The sequence below is a fragment of the Rhamphochromis longiceps genome, linkage group LG10 (genome assembly GCF_057381845.1).
Source record: "Rhamphochromis longiceps isolate RC_006_pf linkage group LG10, R_longiceps_female_GT1.1, whole genome shotgun sequence".
Classification (NCBI taxonomy): Eukaryota; Metazoa; Chordata; class Actinopteri; order Cichliformes; family Cichlidae; genus Rhamphochromis; species Rhamphochromis longiceps.
Window position 1 is genome coordinate 35,185,954 of NC_140566.1, and position 26,257 is coordinate 35,212,210.

Below are 26,257 nucleotides of genomic sequence, written 5' to 3' on the forward strand. Positions count from 1 at the left end.
TCTCCCCACTCTCCTGCCTCCCTCGCTTCCCCCCCTTCCTGACACCATGACACCCCCCTCCTCCAATCCCTCTCTCAGCAGCAAGACATCTCCCCCCCTCCCCTCCTCCCAAACATCTCCCAGTGTCACAGTGGATCAGGTCAGGAGGCAACTGAGGAAGCTTCGCCCCAGAAAGGCAGCAGGCCCAGACAAGGTGTGTCCTAGGATGCTAAAGGCGTGTGCTGCTGAACTTGGGGAGCCGCTACAACGAGTCTTCAACCTCAGTCTGCGACTGGGGAGAGTGCCCGCCCTATGGAAGACATCCTGCATCGTCCCGGTCCCCAAAAAGAACCGGCCCAATGAGCTGAATGACTTCCGACCGGTGGCACTGACGTCACATCTTATGAAGACTCTAGAGCAGCTCTTCCTCAACCTCCTCCGACCACAGGTACAACATGCCCAGGACCCACTACAGTTTGCATACAAGGCGGGTGTCGGAGTGGAGGATGCCATCCTGTACCTCCTACACAGAGCCCACTCACACCTGGATGGGGGAAAAGGCACGGTCAGGATACTGTTTCTTGACTTTTCCAGTGCCTTTAATACCATCCGGCCCTGTATGCTTCAGGAAAAACTGAACAGGATGGAGGTGGACCCCTGCCTGGTGGCTTGGATCTCCGACTACCTCACCGACAGACCACAGTACGTCAGGCTGAAGGACATCACGTCTGACACTGTGGTCAGCAGCACAGGAGCACCACAGGGAACTGTGCTGTCCCCTCTTCTCTTCACCCTGTACACCTCTGACTTCTGCTACAACTCTGAATTATGCCACATTCAGAAGTTTGCAGATGACACGGCCATCATGGGGTGTATCTGGGATGATCAGGAAGAGGAGTACAGAAGTCTGGTGAGGAACTTTGTCGCATGGAGTCACACAAACCACCTGCAACTCAACACCTCAAAGACTAAGGAACTGGTTGTGGACTTCGGGAGGTCCAGAGAAGGTCCACTGCCGGTTCAGATAGAGGGGGAGGAGGTGGAGGTGGTCAACAAGTACAAGTACCTCGGGCTGTGGGTGGACAATAAACTGGACTGGTCATGCAACACAGAGCACCTGTATAAAAAAGCCCAAAGCCGACTGTACTTCCTCAGGAGGCTGAGGTCTTTTAACATCTGCAGGAAGCTCCTGAGGATGTTTTACCAGTCGGTGGTTGCTGGAGTACTTTTCTATGCTGTGGTGTGCTGGGGGAGCAGCACAGCAAAGAGGGACTCATCCAGGCTGGAGAAACTGATCAGGAAGGCTGGCTCTGTGGTCGGCATGAAGCTGGACACTCTGGTGACAGTGGCAGAGAAAAGGACATTAAAGAAACTGATGGACATTATGAACAATGCTGGGCATCCTCTGCACACGGCCATAAACAACCAGAAGAGTCTGTTCAGTGACAGGTTGCTTCTCCCCAAGACAAGAACTAACAGACTTAAAAACTCCTTTGTCCCACACGCCATCAGACTGTTTAACTCCTCCCTGGAGGGGAGAGGGAGGGGAGACAGGGGGACAAAGGAGGGGGGAACAACTAAGCTGTAGTGCCTCTTCACCTCACTGTACAATACCTTGTGCAATACTTTTTGTAAATAGTCAACAGTGCAATAGACTCAATACTTGAAATGTGCAATTCACTTGTATTTTTATTTTTTATTCCTATTTATTCTATTTATCCCCTTCGTATATTTTATTTATATTGTCTCTGTATTTATATATGTGTGTGTGTGTGTGTGTGTATATATATATATATATATATATATATATATATATATATATATATATATATATATAACAATTCTGTAACTGTAACTTCGGTCGTTGCTGTGCTTTTTGGAAGTCGAATTTCCCAGAGGAACCCACCCGAGGGATTAATAAAGTTCTATCTTATCTTATCTTATCTTATATAGTAACTATTAAGTCTAATATATATACCCTAGTAAGCTATAGCACTTTTTCCTTTGGGAAGGTACCATCTGTGCAGTCTGCAATTTTGTTGAAGAAAGATGTTGAATCTATTTAATATTTCTTGAAAAATAATTGATTTCTGTGCATTTTTTTTCACACTGCATCAAATTAAGGTTGATTACGTCGATTAAGCATCATGAGGTGGAGCGTGAGGGGTGGTTCCCTATTTTTTATTTATTTATTTTTGTTGTTGCTGGGAGTTGGAACCCTATTAGTTAGGTTGCTTAATATTTATGCTAAGTACTCTTTAAAATACCAGAATAGGGAGGATGGTGTAGGTTTAAGTTTATTAGATTGATCAGTATTGCTGAACTATGAAATATTTTTTTTGTATACAGGTATAACAGAATAGCTTTAGTGTAGTTGTTGTTTTAAACTTGAATATGAACTTATACAAAATGCAGCAAGATATTTAAAAAAACAGTTTTGTTGATTAAAAAACACTATATCGGATTCATATCGGTATCAGCAGATATCCAAATTTATGATATCGGTATCGGACATAAAAAAGTGGTATCGTGCCATCTCTAGTCTTTTTTTACTGTCTTTTTACTGTTTGTTTATAATGGAGCACTGTAATGATAAAGAATTTCCCCTAGGGATCAATAAAGTATTCTGATTCGGTAAGCGCCTCAAGCAGACTTGGAAAATGTGGTAAAAAATGGCTACAGCTATCTATGCTTCGTTGAACAATAATACCTATCGTTCATTTGTTGTTTGAAAAAATGAAAACTGTTGCTTTAAATCACGAGACTAAAATATGCAGACCAACAAAGGCCTCCATGCAAACTAAACATGTCATCCCTTGTCTTCTGCCACTGGGCATTTCAATCGACAGCACAGATGATATATGAGGACAGGTCTGATAGTCTGATCTCTTAGTCCATAAATGAGAGAAGTCAGACACCTGGGTACGATAATAAAGAGAAGATAAAAAACATTCTGAATGCGAACAAGTACTATCCTTGTAACAATCATTAAAAGAGGCACGAGTAATGGGTAGTAAATAGTTGAGGAGAGGCTGAGGAACAGCTGCATCAGATTCAAGAGCAGTGTGTTACGAGCTTTAAAGGCCAAGGCTTTGTCTGTGGAGGCTGACCTGGCTGCTACAATCACACCAATGTAAGAGAAAATGACTGCCACACCAGCAGCCACAACCACAATACAAGTGAAAGCTTTGTCAAAACGATCAGACTTTGTCCCGAGCAGAATAGCGATGTCACCACAAAAGCCTTTCACCTCTAAATCACCCAACTCTTCAAATAGTGATAAAAACAACAGAGTGCGAATAATAATGTTTAAAAAACTGATGGCCCAAATCACAGTGATAGCTGCCCCTGTGTTTCTGATGGTGATGATGGTTGCATGTCTCAGTGGGTAGCACACAGCAACATATCTCTCAAGAGGCGTCACAACCAGCGTGAGAGGAGATATCACAGATGTGAGATGAGTGAAGTTGACAAGAAAAGTACATACAGGATATGACACTGTTATTCTAAGAACTGCAAGAAGAAAATGAATCTGACTCTGTGCCAGCTGCACAGTGTCCGCAAAAAGCAGGTTATACAGAAGAATATAACGGCAGGTCTCACGAAACACAGGTTTACTCCTCAGAGTGAACAACATGATGCCATTGATGAAAAGAAACACACAGGTCGGAAGTGTTGTCAGAGTAGAAATCATGACTCGTTCTGCTAACCCTGGAGACTGGACTGTGATGTTAGTGAGAGTCTGTGATGTGCTTGTCATTGAAGAGAAAATGTAAGACCTGAAATATTAAGCTGTTAAAATCACTGAAATACAAAAGTATAATGCCCAATATTTACAAGAAACACAAAACAAAATGCAAGTACAGTAAACAAGTACTATCCTTGTAACAATCATTAAAAGAGGCACGAGTAATGGGTAGTAAATAGTTGAGGAGAGGCTGAGGAACAGCTGCATCAGATTCAAGAGCAGTGTGTTACGAGCTTTAAAGGCCAAGGCTTTGTCTGTGGAGGCTGACCTGGCAGTTACAATCACACCAATGTAAGAGAAAATGACTGCAGAATGCAAGTACAGTAAATCTGTGCAGTGTTAGCATCCTATTGTTAGTATTTGTTGTGATGTGGGCAGAGCTGTTCTGCAGTGTTTTCTTGAATTCACTTACAATTTATAATGTTTGTCCTTGAAGCCTCTTCACAAGATGCAACACGTCAGCAAATTTACCAGCTCATTAAGCGCTGATGTAATCCTTCTTCTCACATGTAGTGTAAGGTAATAATGCATACGGCTTTAAATTTTTGTTAGGGTGGTTCTGAATTACCTGACTACCACTTTTCAAAACCCCAGTTCCTAAAATTTTGGAGTTAATTGCTGATAAGTTTGGTTGTTTGTGGTGATTTGATGTTTGCTGTGTATTGTGTTTGGGAGGCCACATTGTTTAGGAAGATTAAGTGGAGGCAGTCATATTTAACAGTCATGTTTTTCTATAAAATTCTGTTTGTAAGTTTATTGGAGCTAGTATTGATGAGCTGTGTTGTGTAAACTTTGGAGAGCATGAGCAGGCTTGATTATTGAATATGCTTAAGCTACATGAAAAGTGGCTGCGCAGAAGACGGCGGCGACTCACAGACGAGGCAGGACCAGACGAGGCAGGACCAGACGGAGGCGCCTCGGACCCTCCAGCAGAGACGAGGAACAGCTGGAGTGGTTCTCCTGAACCCCCATATACAGGGTGTGAAGCAGCCAGAGACGTAGTACACACAGGGTCTAGGACAACTGGCTGAAAAGCATGGAACACAGAGTTAAACTGACATGACTGGGGGACAGAAAAGTTAACCTGTGCAACCAGCTCTGCAGTGCTCAAACCAAATTCTTTTGCCAGTTTATGTATAGCAGACAAAACCTTGTTGCTCCTAACTTTAGCAGGCATCAAATGCACAGTTTGAAAGAGTCCACGAGGAAAAACAGAAACAGTTTCTGAACAGACAGACTCTGGGCTTGTACTCTTCAACCCATGCATGGTTATGGAAGCTGGAGTCTTAACACAGGCAGCCTCAGCATATACTGGCTGGGGGGCTGCACCATCCACAGGTACAGCAACATCAACAATACTCTCCAGTGGTGTGAGCTGAACAACGTTAATAGGATCTGACTGGGAAATTAAATAGTTCATGGGAACAGGATGCTAGCAGGCTTGGACCCAGGAGCTACATAGTCCACAGATGTAAAAACATGAAAGTCACTTCGAAAATCAGAAGTGATAATTTCGCTAGCTTGTTGGTCAGCTTCACACACACCAAAATCATAGACATCTGTATAGTGCTCAGAAACATTTAGGTCACAGAAAACACTGGGTTCAGCGACAATATCCTGACTCACGCTGTCTAGCTCGGAAATGCAATGTTTCTGAATATTCCCGTTTGACATGGAAACAAAACTGTCCTTAGGAGGAAAGCACAGTATCTGCCAGCAGGGAAATACTAACTGGCTCAGTGTTAACTGGCTCAAGCAAAACGCTAGGTGTATACTAGTGATGGGTCCAACACTGACACACCAACGCATGTATCAAGCTTCTGGCAGTCCTGAATTTTATAATAAAGGACTGTCAACCCCTTAGTATTGTGGAGAGAAACATTCCAAGACCAGAGGATCCTTTCACGTACTGGGGGAATAGGAAGACATCTTATCCAAACCTTTTCCACCTGGCTTTACAGCTTTTGTGTTCCCCAGCTTCATCTGTGCCTCTGAGTTCTCCAAAGCTGGGGAAATGGTGTCAAAAAAAAAAACGCAGTAGACCTAATGCAAAAACATTGAATAAACTTATTTTTCTGAATAGAAATTTATAAACTCTAAATCAATTACATTTAAATGGGTAATATTATATTCACAATACATTTCACTTAATGTCATTCACAATATTTGCAGATATAAAAGATATAAAATGATTCCATAGAAAGTACAATACCTTACAGTGTACAAGTATGACCAGGTCATTGAATCCGTGTCTGTTGTGAGTCTCAAGTAAGTTGCCTGCAATGATATTTAAGGTCCAGCAGGTGTCAGTATGGAGCAAAACAGCAAAACAGTGTCGACAAAGTATCGGTACAGTTTGGGGAATGTTTTGGGAATGTTTCCTGATCTTGGTGGGACGCGTAGGCTTCTTCTAGTGATTCGATGTTTTTTCTAATTCCTGAATATTTTTGTTTTCTTCTTTCTTTTTATGTGATGAGAAAGAAATTATTTTACCTCTCATCACAGCTTTCCCTGCTTCCCATAGAACAGAAGCTGATGTTTCGGGAGTGTCATTATAGTCCAAATATGAAGTCCACTCTTTTTTAAAATATTTAATAAAGTCTTCATCTTTAAGTAGTGATATATGAAATCTCCAGTTTTTTCTTGGCGTAGTATTATTCTTGTGCATTAGTGTTAAAGATATAGGACCATGATCGCTGACAGCTATAGGGTGAATCTCAGTGTCTGAAATGTCGTTCAGCAGTGAGCTGCTGACCAGAAAATAATTCAGACGAGAGTAGAAGTGATGAACATGTGAGAAAAAAGTATATTCCTTACTGGTGGGGTGAAGGGAGCGCCATGCATTGCAAAGGCCAAAGTCGCTCATATACTGTTTGATTATATTTGTGGACTGCCAATTGCGCTGAGTTCCCGCTGTATTGAGCCTATCCATGTCTTCATTTAGTCCAAGGTTGAGGTCGCCGCCAAGAATGAGTGTGCCATCTAAGTGTTCAGAGAGTGCACTGAAAAAACCGTGAAAGAATGAGGGATCATCAACATCTGGACCATATACACTTGCAATACATAGCTTTTTATCAAGTATAGATAGTTTAATGATTAAGAATCTGCCCTCTGGATCTATAACTTTATCGAGTACTGTGAAATTAATATTTTTATGTATTAAAATTGCTACTCCCCTTTGTCTAGAATTATAACAAGCTGAGAACACATTAGGAAACTCAGGTGTTTTAAGTTCATTCGAACCTCTAAGAGGTCTGTGGGTCTCTTGTAAAAGGACAACATCTGCCTGTAGTTATTTGAGTTGGTTAAATATTTTTAACCTCTTTTCTCTGGAGCCAGCTCCATTTATATTCCATGTAACAAACCTTAGTGCGCCCATAGATGTGTGTGTATAACTAGGGGTGTACGCTGTGGTGTCGCTTATACAGGTGGAGAGAATACATCACTTGTTTGTGAATAAAGAGAAGGAGAGAGAGAGAAACAGACTGTGAGAGAGTGTTCCAGGGAAAAGCAATACAAAAAACACGAGACTAGACAAGGACATAAGAGGCTAAGCGCTAAGGGAGAGGAGGAGAGGAGAAAAGTGCGACCGCCTTCGTCAAGAGCAAGAGCAGAAAAAAAAAACAAAAAAACTTTGGAATTTTAAGAGGCTGAATTAAACACTTAGAACATATATTGGAGGGAACAGAATTTATCCCATTTGACATACTAGTTGCACAATATGGGATCAACAAGAAAAGGTTTTTAGAATATCAACAAATTAAATCCATAATAAAAAAGAAATTTAACCTCAGTCAAGTTGAATTACAAACACCACCAAGTGCGGCACATTTTCTTACTCTTAAATCCCCCTTAAATCCCTTCCTTCCCTCCCCATCTCCAGCTGCCTCCCTCTTCCCGCCTTGGAGTAGGGGTATGTCACCAGGGTGCAGAGGAGGCTACCCCCCCTCTGTCCCCTTCTGGCTGCCTCTGCCTCAATTTTATCCCACAACTTAGACATTCACATTACTCACACTCTCATTACACATACATATAGGATCTTGGGGGTGGGCACGATACACGGAGTCCAAAGTACCATCAGGGTGTACACCCCACCCCTGGCATCGTTGCCCACCTCTCAATTTTAAATACACGTAGACATTGAGGGCTAGCAGGAGGGACCATGCGCTTACCTGCTGCTCTCTGGCAGGTAGCTCCATGCCCTCCTGGGTTTTAAATGCACCTTAGAACACACATGCATCAACATTACAATGAGCGGGTGGAGGGAGGTTCGGAGTCTTCTCTCACCCCCGTTCTCTGCGACCTGCTGGAGCAGGGGGGCTAGGACTAGGAGGAGGAGTTGGCCGTCCGACTGCGGTCTGGAGTGTGGAGCCTTCCTGCTGCTGCGGAGTCGGGGCGGTCTGCCTCCCCCCACCGCAGGGAAAAGGGAAACACCACCTGGGTCTGGGTGCAGTTCCCCCCTCCAGGGGCAGGGGCACCTAGACCCGGTTTGTAGAGTACGCTTGGGGAGTGTGATCGTGTGTACAACGTCTCTTTATGTCTGTCTCCACGTTGGTTGAGTGTGGAGTAAGTGCATATGAGAGCATGAGGGTGGGAATGGATGTTTGTATCTGTGTGTGCCTGTATGTCTGTGTCTATATGTCAGGTTGGGTGTCAGGCGCCACCTCTCTGGGGACATCTCAGGCCCTCCAAGGTTTGGAGGCCTATCTCCCCCTACCACCACTTCCCCTGCCAGTGGCGGACCCCCTCAGACATCGGTGCGTTGGTGGTTCTTTGTGTCCGGGGATGGGCGTCCAGGTACACACCGGCTCACTCCTTCGCAGCCGCTTATTGGGGCTCGCTCGGGCCATTTCGGAGGTGGGGTGCCCCCGGCCTCTCGGCCTGGGGCTCGGTCACTCAGGCACAGCTGGCTGCCGGCGGAGCTCGCGGGCGCGTCACTGCAACTCCCCCTGGCTTCTGCTCCGCGGCTGCTGAATGAGCCCTCATCTGGGACTCTCCTCAGCTCTTTCTGGGACAGTGGCGCGGCTGCCCCTCTGTTGGTCTTCCTTGGTCTCTTGTGTTCTGGGGGCCTCTGGATGTCTGGAGTTTTGATCTCCTCCATACCTGCTTGATACCATAAAGGACGGGGCTGTGGCTCCCCACACTCCCTAGCAGATCTTTACATGGAGAAACCTTTGGAATGCAAGCATGCTGATCCACACAGGTATGCACACAGGTGTACACATATTCACAGACGCGGACTACAGCTTTCTTGGCTGCTGCCTCAAAGCACACTGTGCACTGTCTATCTTGAGTGTTGCACAATATCGTTTATTATTTAGTAACTATTGATATCTATGGCTAGCTAGTTTATTGTGATGGTGCTTTTTTTTTTCTATTATTATGTTGCTCTTTGTTGTTTGCTGTCTCCTCTGTTTTTTTTTTCTCCATACAGGTGACCCAGGAGTTTTTTTTTGTTTTTTGTTTTTTCTCTCTTCCCCCCCTTCTCACCGTCTCTTCTCCCCTTTGGTTTTCTTTCATTCTTTCCCCCTGTCCTATCCCACAGTTATGTCTGTCCCGTTTGCAACTGAAAATAAAATAAATTCATAATTATAAAAAAAAAAGAAAAAAAAAAGAAGGGTTTAAAGAAGGGCGGACAAAAAACACAGAGTGGAAGAGAGCCAGAGATGAATAATAACTAATGATTAAATGCAGAGGGGTGTGTAAATACATGAGTGAAGAAGAAACGATCCTGGGAAGCCTCATGCAGCCTAGGCTTATTAAAAAGAAAAGAAGAAAGAAAAAAGAAAAGGAAAAAAAAAAAGAAAAAAAAAAGGCTGAAGCATGTCGTGAGAAACCTGAAGCTTATCTTTTTCCCACCTTCTCTCAGCACGCCAACACACGCGACGTAGAGCGCGCGTAGTGTCGTTAAGCCAACACCAAGAGTAGGTTCTGGGGCGCTTCATCTTAATGGGGGCAACAGTATCAAGGATAGAAGAAAATAACGATAACAAGGTATTAGCACAGTCATCAACCGAGCGCAAAGAACAACAGTCGGGAGTGACAGATGCAGAATCCAAGAAAGACATAGAGAAGTTTGACATCGCTTCAACATTAATTACACGTAGCGGGCGAAAGGGAGCCACAGGATGTAGTTCATTAGTGCATAAGCCAGTATCAAAAATAACTGGGCAATGATCCGAGATCCCAGCAGCACTTATATCCTTGATACAAATGTCCAGACCACATGAGAAAACCAAGTCCAAAGTATGTCCTTTAACATGGGTTGGGTCATTAACCCACTGAGCCAGGTTAAAAGAGTCCGTTAAGGCAAGGAAGTCTTTAGCAAATGGGTCATCCTTACAGCAAGTGAGTATGTTAAAATCAACAACAATGAGAACACAACCATACTTAAAAAGAACGGCGTGAGAGAGAGGGAGGGGGGGTGAAACGAGACAGAGAACCGCTCTCGGTGTAAGCCAGGCCCAGTCGCTTGGCGGCTGCCTCGCATCTCTCTTTTTCCCCATCTCCTTTCTGTCATACACCGGTGGCTAGCTGCCCTCTGTTGTAGCTCCGCCGTAGCCACCACCTAACAACTGAGTTACTTTTTCCACATCGAACAGCATCTGGACAATCCACCACCTTTCACTGTTTTTACCGTTACTAAAATGAATAAATGAATCACCAGCCCATATAAATGAAAAATAAATCCAGCACCCAACCAAGAGTCATCACGAAAGACTAGGGGGTGAAACGAGAGCGTGAGCCGGCCTGGGTGTCAGCCAGCCCGGCCTGGGCGTCAGACAAGTGTGTATGTGATCATACACAGGCTACCCAGCTAGCTGCCATGCGGCGCTAGCTGGGTAGCGCGGCTTTGGGGCAAGTTACACGCAAGTTACATACAAGTTAAGCGCCGAAATTTAGGCGGAAGATGAAGAATAATAATAAGAATAATAAATCCGAGGAATAGTAATAAGTGTGCCTCTTGGCATAGGCACACTTAACAAGCACAAACAAGTACGAATGGAGAAAACTTTAGTCTTCACTGCTTTTCCTGAAGACTTTCCCTACATCTTAAAGATCTGAACTTGTTAACAATAATAAATAATTTGAAGTAAATAAATAAATGTTAAAGATCTTAATTTATAATACAGTTTGCAAAAAAATGAAAAGCTTGGATACTTACAGTATATTTTATTATTAAGTAATGTATAGCAGCGGTCCCCAACCCTCGGGCCTCAGACCGGTACCGGTCCGCGAGTCGTTTGGTACCGGGGCGCGAGAGTTGAGGCTCAGGTGTGAAATGTATAGTTTTCAGGGTTTTTATCGGTTTTCAGCGTTATTTTGTTATCGTTTTTATCGTTTACTCGGTTTTCCTGGGTCTTTTCACGTGTGTTATGAATAAATTTTCTTTTTTTCGGTACCGGTACTAGTTTTATTTTGTTGTATTTATCCGCGACACCTTAAAGGCCGGTCTGTGAAAATATTGTCGGGCATAAACCGGTGCGTGGCGCAAAAAAGGTTGGAGACCGCTGATGTATAGTGTAGTTTTCTTTAAAACACCTTAAAGTTAAATACTGCACAAGTTCAAGCGACACAGCAGTTAAAGTGCCTAAAATTAATATGAATACACATTGTGACTATGATACCATAAGACTCATATGTGACGCTCTAGTGTGTGTGTGTATGTGTACGTACATATACACGTACGTACGTGTATAATATACACGTACGTACGTGTATACACGTGTATACATATATTATATGTATACACGTGTATACACGTACGTACGTGTATATACATACACACACACACACACACACATACACAGGAACAAAGAGAAACAAGACAAGACTCCCTCTTCTCTGCAAGATGCTGCCATTGGTAAAAATCCTGATTGAATGTTAACTGTGCTGTTAACATTCATGGACACTTGCACTGTACTTATTTATAAACATTTCTTATTACACTCTCTATCTATCTATTAGGAATCTAGTGAAGCCCCATTCATGGAGCTCAGTGACCAGTGCTTAATGGACAATGGAGCAAGGGTATTTAATGTTTCATTATAAGCCAGATTAGTCTTTAATAGGACTTTAAAATCAACATGAAATTGAAGAGACAAACACTGTAGTACTGAAGTATTATGTTCATTTTTCTTGATGTCCCTTAAAATCAGGTAAGGACATTCTTAATTGTCAGAAACCTTTTAAGAGCACTCTGAACAAAGAACATGGCAAGGCAGGCAAAAATAATATGATGTATGACTTTCTGTAAATTCTGTAGCAGACAAGAATGATTACGTGAGCATCACTGCTGACAGTCACTACATGGTTACTGTCATACTGCTTAGTTTTTTTGCTCAATGATGGTGCCACCACAGCCACATTGCACTGAAGGAGAATTTCTCTAACCCAGATCTTAAACTATTGTGGTGGATGCATTTTAGCAAACAATTACTTTGGCTAGAGCGTCACATATGAGTCTTATGGTACGTACATACGTACGTGTATATGTGTGTATATGTGTGTATATGTGTATATATGTGTATATACTGTACTGCCCCTTGTGGCTGTTCAACTTGTAGCCAAGCATCTCACTGATCACTGCTGCCGTATTGTAGATCAGCTTGTTATATATATATGTACGTACATATATACACGTACGTACGTACGTGTATATATGTACGTACGTGTATATATATACGTATGTACGTACATACGTGTATGTACGTACGTACGTACGTATATACACGTACGTACGTATGTACGTACACGTATGTACGTACATACGTACATATATACACGTACGTACGTACGTACATACACGTATGTACGTACATACATACGTGTATGTACGTACATACGTATATATATACACGTACGTACGTGTATATATATACGTATGTACGTACATACACGTATGTACGTACATACGTATATATATACACGTACGTACGTGTATGTACGTATGTACATATATATATATAACAAGCTGATATACAATACGGCAGCAGTGATCAGTGAGATGCTTGGCTACAAGTTGAACAGCCACAAGGGGCAGTACCCTCCATGGAGAAGGAGGCTAGAGGGCAAGATCAAAGTAGCATGGAAGGAGGTTAGCCAACTAACGGAGTTGCAGAAAGGTGCGACAAAGAAGGTGCATAAGAAATACAGCAAGCTGTCCATACCTGAGGCCTTGGAAACTGCCAAGCAAAGACTCACATCCTTGGCCAGCCGCTTGAGGAGGTACACCAGAGAGATAGAAGGCAGGAGAATAAACCAGCTGTTCTCCACAGAACCAGCAAAGGTGTACTCTCAGTGGCAAGGGAACAATAAGAGAACAGCACCACCAAGGCTGGAGATGGAGCAATACTGGAAGAGCATATGGGAGAAGGACGCAACCCATAACGGCAATGCTCAGTGGCTAGTGGATCTGAGGGCAGACCACAGCGACCTCCCTGAACAGGGTCCAGTAACCATCACAGTGGCAGATATCCAAGAAAGGGTCTCCAGTATGAAGAGTTGGACAGCACCAGGGCCAGACATGGTTCGCGCCTACTGGCTAAAGAAGCTGACTGCACTCCACGAGCGTCTGGCAGCACAAATGAACCAGCTGCTAGTTAACGAGAGACACCCGGAATGGCTAACCGAAGGTCGGACGGTCCTGATCTCCAAGGACCCCAAGAAGGGACCGGTCTCCTCCAACTACCGACCAATAACCTGCTTTAGTACCACATGGAAGCTCCTGTCAGGCATCATATCGGCTAAGATGAACAGGCACATGGGTCAGTACATGAGCAGGACACAGAAAGGAATTGGTAAGAATACCAGAGGCGCAAAACACCAGCTACTGGTAGACAGAACAGTCAGCCGAGACTGCAAGACCAGACTGACCAACCTTTGCACTGCCTAGATTGATTATAAGAAGGCCTATGACTCAATGCCCCACAGCTGGATACTGGAATGCCTAGAATTGTACAAGATCAATGGGACCCTAAGAGCCTTCATCAGGAACTCAATGGGGATGTGGCGCACAACACTAGAGGCCCATAGCACAAGTCACCATCAAGTGCGGGATCTACCAAGGAGATGCTCTGTCCCCACTGCTGTTCTGCATAGGCCTGAACACCCTCAGTGAGATCATTAACAAGACTGGCTACGGATACCGACTATGGAACGGAGCAGTTGTCAGCCACCTCCTGTACATGGATGACATCAAGCTGTATGCCAAGAGTGAACGAGACATCGATTCACTGATCCACACTACCAGGCTATACAGCAATGACATTGACAATCCAGCACATAACAGCAGGGTGCAAGATGCTAGCAGGCAAGGCATACATGGAACGCCATAACCAAGTGGCCGGCATAGTGTACAGGAACATCTGTGCCAAGTATAACCTGGAAGTCCCGAGGTCAAAATGGGAGATGCCCCCAAGGGTGGTGGAGAATGACCGAGCTAAGATCCTGTGGGACTTCCAGATACAGACGGACAAAATGGTGGTGGCTAACCAACCGGACATAGTGGTGGTAGACAAACAGAAGAAGACGGCCGTAGTGATCGATGTAGCGGTTCCGAATGACAGCAACATCAGGAAGAAGGAACACGAGAAGAGAAATACCAAGGGCTCAGAGAAGAGCTCGAGAGGATGTGGAGGGTGAAGGTAATGGTGGTCCCCGTGGTAATCGGAGCACTAGGTGCGGTGACTCCCAAGCTAGGCGAGTGGCTCCAGCAGATCCCGGGAATAACATCGGAGATCTCTGTCCAGAAGAGCGCAGTCCTGGGAACAGCTAAGATACTGCAGGACCCTCAAGCTCCCAGGCCTCTGGTAGAGGACCCGAGCTTGAAGGATAAACCGCCCGCAGGGGCGTGCTGGGTGCTTTTATATATATATGTATATGTGTGTGCGTATATATGTGTGTGTGTGTGTGTGTGTGTATGTGTGTATGTGTGTGTGTGTGTGTGTGTGTGTGTGTTAATAATGTCTGTTTAAACACTTTCCTGTGATTATTTCTATGTTGGCTTGAAAATTAGTTTCTCCCTCTGTTGGTATTGCAGCTTACTGTAGCTTCCACATGTGTTTACTTTTCATGTTTTGTAGAGGTAAAGCATGAAATGGACATGGTGGACAGGCGTGTCAATTACATGCTTTGTCATGATATCTGGTTGCATATCAGCTCAAGTGTGTGAATGAAGTTGTTAATTAATGATAGTACCCTTGAGTTAACTTACAACACAAAGACACCCCCACCCCCCACCAAAAACACAGAAGTCTCCCAATCATCATGTCCACAGATGATCCTGTCACTTGAAAAAATTCAAAACAAAAGTGACGAAAAGGAAAGTGTAAGTTTTAATATGTGCATGGATCCAAACCGAAAACTGCACGTCATATGTTACAATGTGTGTCACAGTGCTTGACAGTGTTGTGTTTTTAGTCTTTTTTGGCTGTGGGTGGCTTTACTTTTTTGGTATTAATGATAAATAGACAATGGCAAAGACGCAAGAGTTGGTTGTACCTTTACATTTTTTTAACTGTAGAAAATATATTAGAAGAAAAATATAAATCAGTTTTTGTCTGTATCCATTAGTTTTTCCTCTCTTGGATTTCATCATCAACATCAGCATTTTCTTTTTTTTACTGTGTCTTTGCTCCTGTTTTCTTAATTAACCACTGCCATTTTCCTAATGTGCTAAGTCTAAATGTTGTTGTTGTGGCATTGTTGTTTTTCAGTGGCTGAAACCACTCAGAGGTACCACAGAGAGAAAGCTCCCATCTAACAAAGTCTCCTGATAACTCATTTAATTACATTAAATATTCAGAACCTAACTAATTAATGCTTTTAGTAAATATTGACATGATTAATGAATCCCATGGGTATTGATTAGCAGTCTTCGTGGGGAGCAGATGATGTGCATCCCAGCAGAGACAAATTATGGGAAAGTTAACAAGAAGTCAAAGGCAAATCGAGAAAAGTTCACTTCAGTGTCCTTAATGGATCCCATGGGCGTTGATTTACTAGTGCGTCAAATCTGAGTGATCCAACTAGTTGACTACTACTGGGCCTTTTAAGTATGCTCAATAGAAAAAACTCATAAACAGTTACATTGAAATTTGAAACCGTATAAAAACAAGAGGAAAACCCTTATTCTCAGATTTATTTGACAGGTAAACTGCACAACTACTTATATCTCATATTAGATATATAAAAATAGCTCCATGCTGAAGTATATTAACATGTAACAGCTAACATCTGAGAGATTTGGTGCATATGTGTTGATTATTTGTTGAACAGTGCCAACCAAAAATGCTTCAATACACTCTAAAAAGTAATTCACCAGGCCTTTTACCTTCACTTGATTAAATCCATGGCTACAACATAAAAATTCTAAGTTGCAAACTTTCTTTTTTGGGGTTGTGTTGAATTAATAATGTTGGTAATTACATTAAATTCATTTTATATGTAATTTCAAATTAAATCCCAATGTCAGTGGGCTCAAAATAAAATTCAAGTTGTAATTACTTAAAGAAATTGAATAGATAACGTATTTTATTTCCACTGTAACTTCTGATTTCAAGTTCCCACTTCACTAACCCAGGCAAATTCACATATGGTGCGTTGCATGGTGGACTTGCAAGCTTTTGTAAAAGACATTTCGAGGTAAATAACATTTCATTTACAATAACAATTCTAACAAAGCAAAGCATTTGTGCTAGTCACTTGTACTGGATGATGTGATGCTCATTTTGCACTACCACATGTAGCTAATGCTAGCCATTCTAAACTTTAGCACAGGAGAGGATAAGACTTATAAAGTTTAAGGAGCTTGCAAAGAAAAGCGTCTGGACTTCTTTAAGTTGCTTGAAGACGTTTCACCTCTCATCCGAGAAGCTTCTTCAGTTCTAAGGTCAAATGGTGGAGAGTCCCAGATATAAACCTAGTGGGAGTGACCCCCCACAGAGGGACAGAGGGACCCCCTGATGATCCTCTAATCGCCTAAGACAAGGTGTGAAACTGGGTGTGGGTCCCAATCAGCCAGAGTTTCAGGTGAGCTCATTGTGAAACCTGGCCCCACCTTATCATGCGAATTCCTGAGGTCAGATGGTCCAGGATGTGAGTGGGCATTAACGCGTCTGGGGAGGGATCTCAAAACTGGATTATAGATGGCAGAGACTTGGTGTCATAAGCCCCGCCTCTGTTCAAAGATGGTCGCTCACAGTGGACATAGATGGCTTCTTTCACTCCTCTTTCAAACCATCTGTCCTCTCTGTCCAAAATGTGAACATTGGCATCCTCGAAAGAGTGTCCTTTATCCTTAAGTTGCAGATGGACTGCTGAGTCTTGTCCTGTGGAGGTGGCTCTTCTGTGTTCCTGTGGGAACATCTGTGCCGAGTATAACCTGGAAGTCCCGAGGTCAAAATGGGAGATGCCCCCAAGGGTGGTGGAGAATGACCGAGCTAAGATCCTGTGGGACTTCCAGATACAGACGGACAAAATGGTGGTGGCTAACCAACCGGACATAGTGGTGGTAGACAAACAGAAGAAGACGGCCGTAGTGATCGATGTAGCGGTTCCGAATGACAGCAACATCAGGAAGAAGGAACACGAGAAGAGAAATACCAAGGGCTCAGAGAAGAGCTCGAGAGGATGTGGAGGGTGAAGGTAACGGTGGTCCCCGTGGTAATCGGAGCACTAGGTGCGGTGACTCCCAAGCTAGGCGAGTGGCTCCAGCAGATCCCGGGAATAACATCAGAGATCTCTGTCCAGAAGAGCGCAGTCCTGGGAACAGCTAAGATACTGCACAGGACCCTCAAGCTCCCAGCCCTCTGGTAGAGGACCCGAGCTTGAAGGATAAACCGCCCGCTGGGGTGAGCTTGCCATGCCTGGTGTGATAGACCCCAGCCTCTATGGATCTTGTGCTCAGAGCTTGTTCTTGTGCTGCCATGATTAGTGCCTCAGTGCTGTCTTTCAGTCCAGCTTTGTCCAGCCACTGGTAGGATTTCTGGATATCAGCCACCTCCTCTATCTGCCGGTGGTACATACCGTGCAGGGGCCTGTCCTTCCATGATGGTTCCTCGTCTCCCTCCTCTTTCTTGGGTTTCTGCTGCCTGAGGTATTCACTGAGCACTCGGTCAGTTGGGGCCATCTTCCCAATGTATTCTTGGATGTTTGTTGTCTCATCCTGGACTGTGGTGCTGACACTCACCAGTCCCCGGCCCCCTTCCTTCCGCTTAGCGTACAGCCTCAGGGTGCTGGACTTGGGGTGAAACCCTCCATGCATGGTAAGGAGCTTTCTTGTCTTTATGTCAGTGGCTTCTATCTCCTCCTTTGGCCAGCCTATTACCCCAGCAGGGTACCTGATCACGGGCAGGGCGTACATGTTGATGGCCCGGATCTTGTTCTTACCATTCAGCTGACTCCTCTGGACTTGCCTGACCCTCTGCAGGTACTTGGTGGTTGCAGCCTTTCTAGCGGCCTCTTCATGGTTCCCATTTGCCTGCGGGATCCCCAGGTACTTGTAACTGTCCTCTATGTCTGCAATGTTGCCTTCTGGTAGTTCAATCCCCTCAGTTCTGACTACCTTCCCTCTCTTTGTTACCATCCGACTACACTTCTCCAGTCCGAACGACATTCCAATGTCATTGCTGTATAGCCTGGTAGTGTGGATCAGTGAATCGATGTCTCGTTCACTCTTGGCATACAGCTTGATGTCATCCATGTACAGGAGGTGGCTGACAACTGCTCCGTTCCGTAGTCGGTATCCGTAGCCAGTCTTGTTAATGATCTCACTGAGGGGGTTCAGGCCTATGCAGAACAGCAGTGGGGACAGAGCATCTCCTTGGTAGATCACGCACTTGATGGTGACTTGTGCTATGGGCTTGGAGTTGGCCTCTAGTGTTGTACGCCACATCCCCATTGAGTTCCTGATGAAGGCTCTTAGGGTCCCATTGATCTTGTACAATTCTAGGCATTCCAGTATCCAGCTGTGGGGCATTGAGTCATAGGCCTTCTTGTAATCAATCCAGGCAGTGCACAGGTTGGTCAATCTGGTCTTGCAGTCTCGGCTGACTGTTCTGTCTACCAGTAGCTGGTGTTTTGCGCCTCTGGTATTCTTGCCAATCCCTTTCTGTGCCCCACTCATGTATTGACCCATGTGCCTGTTCATCTTAACCGATATGATGCCTGACAGGAGCTTCCATGTAGTACTGAGGCAGGTTATTGGTCGGTAGTTGGAGGGGACCGGTCCCTTCTTGGGGTCCTTGGGGATCAGGACCGTCCGACCTTCGGTTAGCCATTCCGGGTGTCTCTCGTTAACTAGCAGCTGGTTCATTTGTGCTGCCAGACGCTCGTGGAGTGCAGTCAGCTTCTTCAGCCAGTAGGCGTGAACCATGTCGGGCCCTGGTGCTGTCCAACTCTTCATACTGGAGACCCTTTCTTGGATATCTGCCACTGTGATGGTTACGGGACCCTGTTCAGGGTTACGTCCTTCTCCCATATGCTCTTCCAGTATTGCTCCGTCTCCAGCCTGGGTGGTGCTGTTCTCTTATTGTTCCCTTGCCACTGAGAGTACACCTTTGCTGGTTCTGTGGAGAACAGCTGGTTTATTCTCCTGCCTTCTATCTCTCTGGTGTACCTCCTCAAGCGGCTGGCCAAGGCTGTGAGCCTTTGCTTGGCAGTTTCCAAGGCCTCAGGTATGGACAGCTTGCTGTATTTCTTATGCACCTTCTTTGTCGCACCTTTCTGCAACTCCGTTAGTTGGCTAACCTCCCTCCGTGCTACTTTGATCTTGCCCTCTAGCCTCCTTCTCCATGGAGGGTACTGCCCCTTGTGGCTGTTCAACTTGTAGCCAAGCATCTCACTGATCACTGCTGCCGTATTGTATATCAGCTTGTTAGTGTCGGTAATCGTGGTTGTAGGTATCGTCCGTAGTGCTGCATTAACATCATCTAGCAGACCTTCTGAGGGTACTTCACGTAATCTTGGTAACCGGCTACGGGGGATCCAGGTTTCAAGCTTGGCCATGATCCTATTTTTCAGGTCAGTTCCTCTCGCACTCAACGATCCTTCTCCTATCGCACTTGGCTATGTACCCAATCTCGGGTGGGGGTGAAGAAAATGCTTTAAACAATATGGAATCAACTTAACAGGCTATTAATATATTACTACTATACTATAATCTTCACGTCATCATGTCCCTGGCGCGAGGAGGGGGGTTGTAAGGAAACTGGAAAAAAATAATGCAGACATGTGATAGTCACATGAAAAGGTGTGACTACAGAGCGTATATACACAATGTGTGGGTAAGAAAATCTTGCTGTCCAGTGCCGTTTAGCTGAAAGCAGCCACAGCCCTCTAACCTATTAATTTCCTGCAGGAGGAGGATGACCTGAAAAGAGCTCTGTGGATCTTTCTGTTTTAAATGTTGGAATACTTTTTTGTGTTTTATTTCCACTGAAGATGTTAAAAACTGAATTTCTTTATTGAAATGTTACTTGCAAATCTGTCTCTGACCAATGTTACTGCTAACCAGCAGTATCAAGGGGTTTTGGAAAGAGTTTTATTTTCCACTCTGACTACACTGCCATGTTGTTTATTTCTCTGCATTAATGGAATCATGCTTTTTACTTTAAGGAGCAAAGCTTTGTTCTGTGAGACGTCGCGATACATTCTCCTGTATAACCTTCTGTTTGCAGACACAGTACAGATGGCACTGAGTCAGTTATTGTATATTATTGCCGCTTGTAGGATAACACTAACATATCCTGTATGTGGTTTTCTCACCATGCTTGCCAATCTTACAACTGTGGTCTCTCCTGTCACGCTGGTGGTGATGTCTCTGGAGAGATATGTTGCTGTGTGCTACCCACTGAGGCATGCTAGCATCATCACTATCACCAACACAGGTGTGGCCATCATTGTGATCTGGGCCATCGGTTCACTAAATATCTTGACTCGAGTTCTTCTGCTGTTAGAGTTTCCTTTTGGAGCCCTTGATAGTCTGCAGATGAAAGACTTTTGCTCTGAAATAGCAATGTCTGGTGGGTCTATGTCTGATGATTATGACAAAGCCTTCACATGTGCTCTGTTTATTTCAGCAAGTGTGGCAATCACATGCTCTTATATCGGTGTTATAGTAGCAGCCAGGTCGGCCTCCACAGATAAAGCTTCAGCCCGTAAGGCTTGTAACACACTGCTGCTACATCTGGTGCAGCTGGGTCTCAGTCTTTCTTCAACCATTTGTAACCCACTACTCACAGCACTTGCAAGAGTTTTAACAAGGATAGTGTTTGTGCGCATCCAGAATGTTTTTTATGTTTGTATTTTCCTTTTCCCCAGATGTCTGAGTTCACTGATTTATGGTATCAGAGATCAAAGCATCAGACCTGTGCTCATATATTATCTTTGCTGTCGACTGAAATACTCAGTCATACAGCCAAGACTGAAGGCTGCGATCGAAGTAGAGTGTTAGTCAGAGTATACACCACGCTTACAAGCATACAAACCTCAAAGTACCGTACTGCAATTCTGGATAACTCCTGTTTCTGACTTGACTTTTGAATTTTTATTTAAAACCATACAGTTGTCAAATGACACACGTGAGGAATTGTTTGCTGCAGTTTACTAAAGGAACATAATTCTTTATAATTCTCTCAAATGATTACATGCTTTGGTAAAACAGGAAAGAGCGTCACATTTGTGTAACCCCGTAATCTGTGTACAGCCACTCTATCTCAAGCACTGCTCAGGCAAAGAAATTGCAGCAATTTTTAATTAGATGTAATTGGCCTACATCTGTCCTACTTCTAAACCTGCAGTTTAGCCTTGGAATTACTGCAGGTGTCCTAGAGGGTTTTCTTTCAGTTCCAAGTTCTGCAAATAAATTCAGCACTTTGGAAAACTAAAGGTGCTTTGTGTTGGTAAAGTTGTTCTCTGCTATCAGTCTTAAATAATTTGGTGAATTTTCAATCAACAAAACGTCTTAAATAGTTTGATCACAGACTTTTTGTATATAGTATGGTATTCACCCCATTACATAAATCGCCTTGAGGTGACTTTTGTGACTTTGTGATATATATATAGCTGTACTTTGCTTATTTACAGCTGCCAAAATGGCATAGATTATAGCGGCAACATGAGAGCATACCTTAAATAACCCAGCCTTACAGGTCTGCAGTTGAAAGCTTTTATTCAGGCAGCAGTGTGAGGTGAAGGATTCTCTGCAAGATACATGTAGATGTCACCAAACAGGGGCTGTGGGACAGTTGCTGGGGGAGAATATGGATCACGAGTCCCCAAAATGTGTAGTTTCTCCTTGTATCGTAGCTTTTTTTTCCATGAACAGATGATCTGAGTGGTCTTGATTTGGGACAGGTGAGATTTTTATTCTACTGGACAGTCCATGTGTGAGTCAGTCATGTGACTGAAAACTATGGATTCAAAATTGAAAAACAAAACAAAAACAAAAAAACAATGAGAGAAAGGTTGCTGCCATTGGATGAGGTGGGAAATTAAGTTATAATGTGCTAACTTTGCTTAACATATGTTCACATTAAATAATGATGCTTTGTCAATGCATGAGATGACTGTTGCTGTGGTTTGGTGCTATATAAAAAAAACTTTATTTAGGGCTGGGCGATATGGCCTAAAATCAATATCACGATAAATAGAGCAGTTAACCTCGATAACGATAAATGGACGATAACCCCCCCAAGTGCCAAAAAAAACAAACTTTTTTTTTTTTTTTTCATTTGATGGGGCTGTGGCAGGCAGCATAATTCCTCCAGTTATTTTGATAATATTATTCCCCCTAGACCTATTCATTGCAATTATATTATTACCACTTTAAAGGACTGTAAAATGTCACTGAAAATAAATGAAGACAATAGTAGTAAGTACTTTTAGTGGTTAAGATTTATTAACTGAACAAAATAAAAAGTGTAGGATACAATATGTAACCATGCTCTCTAAAAAATGTATATCCCTTGTAAACAAAATAGTTTAATAATAAATATGTTTCACATTGGCTATTCAGAAAGTAAACAATGATTGTGCAAATGTAATGCCATCATGGACAAAGGCCTATCTCTGCTAAGGCCTTGAGGTACTAGAACTTGTAAACAAATAATGTCACAAACACAAATGTCAATTGAACACAGAAAAAACTATAATAAATACTAAGCACTGCCATGTGACTAGTGAAAACTATAAACTCTTAAACAAAAACTTGTGCTGCAGGTGGTGGAAGAGGTTGGTTGTGTTACCTTGACTTGACGCAACAGTCTTTTTGCAGAGTTTACATTTAACAATTTTTTGATCAATATCATCCTTGTTGAATCCAAAATGTTGCCAAACGATTGATGATGCATTTTTTTTGTTAACAAGCGTCTCCTCTTCCTCCTCCACCATCTCTACCTCCGTCGCTGCTGCTTCAACATTTAAATCGTCCTCCATTTGTTCACCCGTGTCTCGTCTTGTTATGCTGGGCTCACATTGTGCGATTTTTGGCCCATTTTGAGCCGATTTTTGAGTCGTGCGACCGTTTTGGCGATCGGCCCGATTTTGGCCTTCATCTGCGTCATGCATCGTATAGTATACGTGGGGTAACGAGAAGCGATTGACACCTCACGACGAGCTCCCGATCATCAATCGCTTGGTCGCGAGGATTCACGACCGTCGTGAGGGTGTCACCGCAGTTTGTCACACTGCGCACGCGCAAACACAAATGTCAGCGAAAAAGACGGAGCAGCACGACAGTGCAGCGTGTGATCTGGACACAAGCGACGGAGGCACAACTTGTAGAACTTTGGAAAGCTCATCCGAGCCTTTTCGATGTGGCCTCACAAAATGATCACGACCACAACAACCGTGAAAATAGTTGGATCTACTCTGCTGCTCAATCACAGCTGATCATGTTTTTCATTAGCAATTTAGCAAAGTTGATGGTGGTGGTGTGTCTGTGTGAGTGAAAGACAGAGAGAGAGCGAGCGACAGAATTTCTGTTATAACCTTCATTTTATGGACGCACAGTGTGAGCACTCAGGTCGCATCAGAGCATCGGGCCGTATAGTGTGAGACCCTGCATCGTGACCTATGAACTTCTAACCCCTGCGAGTCAACCATGCAGTTTGAGCAGGAGCTGAATCGCGCGACTGAAAAAAATCGCACAGTGTCTGCCCAGCTTAACAGGTAGTAGAGTCATGTGACTCCACCCCGTCAAGTCTGTAACGTAGCACAGCGTCTTAAAGGGACATGAACATCGCCAACCTGCACATGCCTTTTCTTTTTTTAAAATATCGAATTTACCGACATGGGCAAAATGACGTCGATGAGAGTCATAAATTTCGGTAACGATAAATTTTTGATATATCGCCCAGCCCTAACTTTATTACATTTACAACATTACAATAATGTTACCTATTAGATTTCAATAATGTATCCGCCATCTGAGTTACAGCACAGTCCTTTTCTAAAGTTTTCTACAGTTTCCATATCTTCTCTCTCTGCTTATATAAGCTTATATTATGAAATATGTGATGAATAGGACAGAAAATAGAAATTATGATACTCATTACATGAGTTTTAAAACAATCATTTGTCATTCTTATTTCTTTTTAAGTTCTCCCTGTTACCAAAGAACTTGCTCAAAGGGGGTCATACAGCTGTTGGTCTCTTTACGTTTTCTTTTTTTTTTTTTTTTTTTTTTTGCATGTCCCGTTTGGCTCTTTTGCCATCAGAATTGTTGTCTAAAGGCAAAGAAAGATGCCCACTTTACCAAACTGACCATCCCAGCCTTGCCGTAATGGTCTATTTGATTCACCTTTTATTGTTTATTTTATTTTCATTTGCTGAACACGGGACAGACTTGACTGGGGGAAAGAAGGGGAGAAAGAAAGAGGGAAAGAAAAACAGCTGAGGAGAGGGACGGGGGAGAAGGGCAAAAAACAAAAACCAACAGAATAAGCAGAGAAAAAAATGCATATATCAATCACCTGGATCACCTGCTGAGAAAGAAAAAAGAAAACAAGCAGAAGAGAACAAGAGTAATAGAATAAACAACATCACAATATAACAGTAAATACTAAATATTAAACATTATTGTGCAGCACATAAGATCAACAGAACACAGTGTGCTTTGAGGTAGGAGCCAAAAAGGGTGTAGTTTGTGGGTGTGATCACCCGTGTGCACACCTGTGAGCATGGACGCGCTTGTTTTTTTAAAAGGTTCCTTCATGTAATGATCTGCTAGAGGGTGTGGGGGGGCCACAGCCCCGTCCTCCAGGGCATGAAGCAGGTGTGGAGGAGATCAAGACTCCAGACATCCAGAGGCCCCCAGAACACAAGAGACCAAGGAAGACCAACAGAGGGGCAGCCACGCCACTGTCCCAGAAAGAGCTGAGGAGAGTCCCGTCTTTTTACGTTTTCACTGTATCATTGTCAGGCCTTTACCTTACAATATGAATTGCCTTGAGCCAACTGTTGTTGTCATTTGGTACTGCCTAAATAAAACTGAGTGGGGGTGTCCAATCCCAGGCCTCGAGAGCTACAATTCTGCAGCTTTAAGATGCATCCCTACTCCAACACAGCTGAATCAAATTATCTCTTCAGCATGCCATCAAGTTTGGCAAAGGCCTGATAACAAGCCATTCATTTGATTCAGGTGAGTTGGAACAAGGATACATCTAAAAGCTGCAGGAAGGTAGCTCTTGAGGACTGGGATTGGACAACCCTGTCCTATAGAAACTCATTCCCATCACAAAGTACACACTCTACTCTTTTTCAAATGAGAACCATGGCCTCAGACCCAGAGGTGCCAATTCCTATTCCAGCTGCTTTACATTGGCTTAAAATTGCCCTAGATAAAACTGGAGGTCATGCTTAAGAAAGTCAACAACCCCTGCAAAAAGCAGAGACAAAATCCTGAGGTCGCAAAGCTAAACACCATTTACCCCTGGGCCGGATTCTAGACAAGGAAATAATTAACAGAATGACAATCACAATGGGACAGCACTGGCAGATACCCACCAGGAATGAATCTGACTTATTGCCAGCAATGCAAACTAAGGTCTCATTGTGGTTCTCTAGGGAGCTAATAACCTAAAACAGCTTTAATACCCAATATTTCCAAAAGACACGCCAAAGGATCCCCTGAGGGATGCAGTAAAATGCTTTCTCTGAATCTAAAAAACTCAGAGAGAAACTCTCTGGTCTCAGCATCTAGACCCAAGACAAAAACCGCATTGTTCCTCCTGAATCTAAGTTTGACAAACAAACAGTGGTGTGGTGGCAATTTTTCACACCAGCCTAATAAGCAACCAAAGACCCAGACAGACTTTTTTCCTCTTTCTCTCTCTCTCTCTCTCTCCTGCATTGCTCCACCTGGGTGGAGCACACTGCAGGCTCGCGCCTTTGGCCCATGCACCTAAAACTAATCATGTATCTGTGACTCATCATCCTGTTTTCCCACCCACTACTTCAGGCAGGGGCTCTGAGCTTCTCGTTGCTGGACTGTTGAGTAAAACATGTTAGAGTAAATCCTGGTGTTAC

General features: G+C 43.6%; 2 protein-coding genes across 2 annotated transcripts; one reads left to right on the forward strand and one right to left on the reverse strand.

Annotated features, from left to right (window-relative positions):
- Nucleotides 1–2,788: 2,788 nt before the first annotated feature.
- LOC146661342 (odorant receptor 131-2-like) lies at nt 2,789–3,739 on the reverse strand. The gene has a single exon (XM_085419755.1). The coding sequence runs from the start codon at nt 3,737–3,739 to the stop codon at nt 2,789–2,791; it is 951 nt and encodes a 316-aa protein (XP_085275881.1).
- A 16,459-nt stretch (nt 3,740–20,198) lies between these two features.
- LOC146661343 (odorant receptor 131-2-like) lies at nt 20,199–21,182 on the forward strand. Its single transcript, XM_085419756.1, has one exon. The coding sequence runs from the start codon at nt 20,199–20,201 to the stop codon at nt 21,180–21,182; it is 984 nt and encodes a 327-aa protein (XP_085275882.1).
- Nucleotides 21,183–26,257: the final 5,075 nt, after the last annotated feature.

Bases quoted from the DNA above. Each gene is read 5' to 3' on its own strand.
- LOC146661342 (XM_085419755.1), bottom strand. From the start codon at position 3,739: ATGACAAGCACATCACAGACTCTCACTAACATCACAGTCCAGTCTCCA.
- LOC146661343 (XM_085419756.1), top strand. From the start codon at position 20,199: ATGTTACTTGCAAATCTGTCTCTGACCAATGTTACTGCTAACCAGCAG.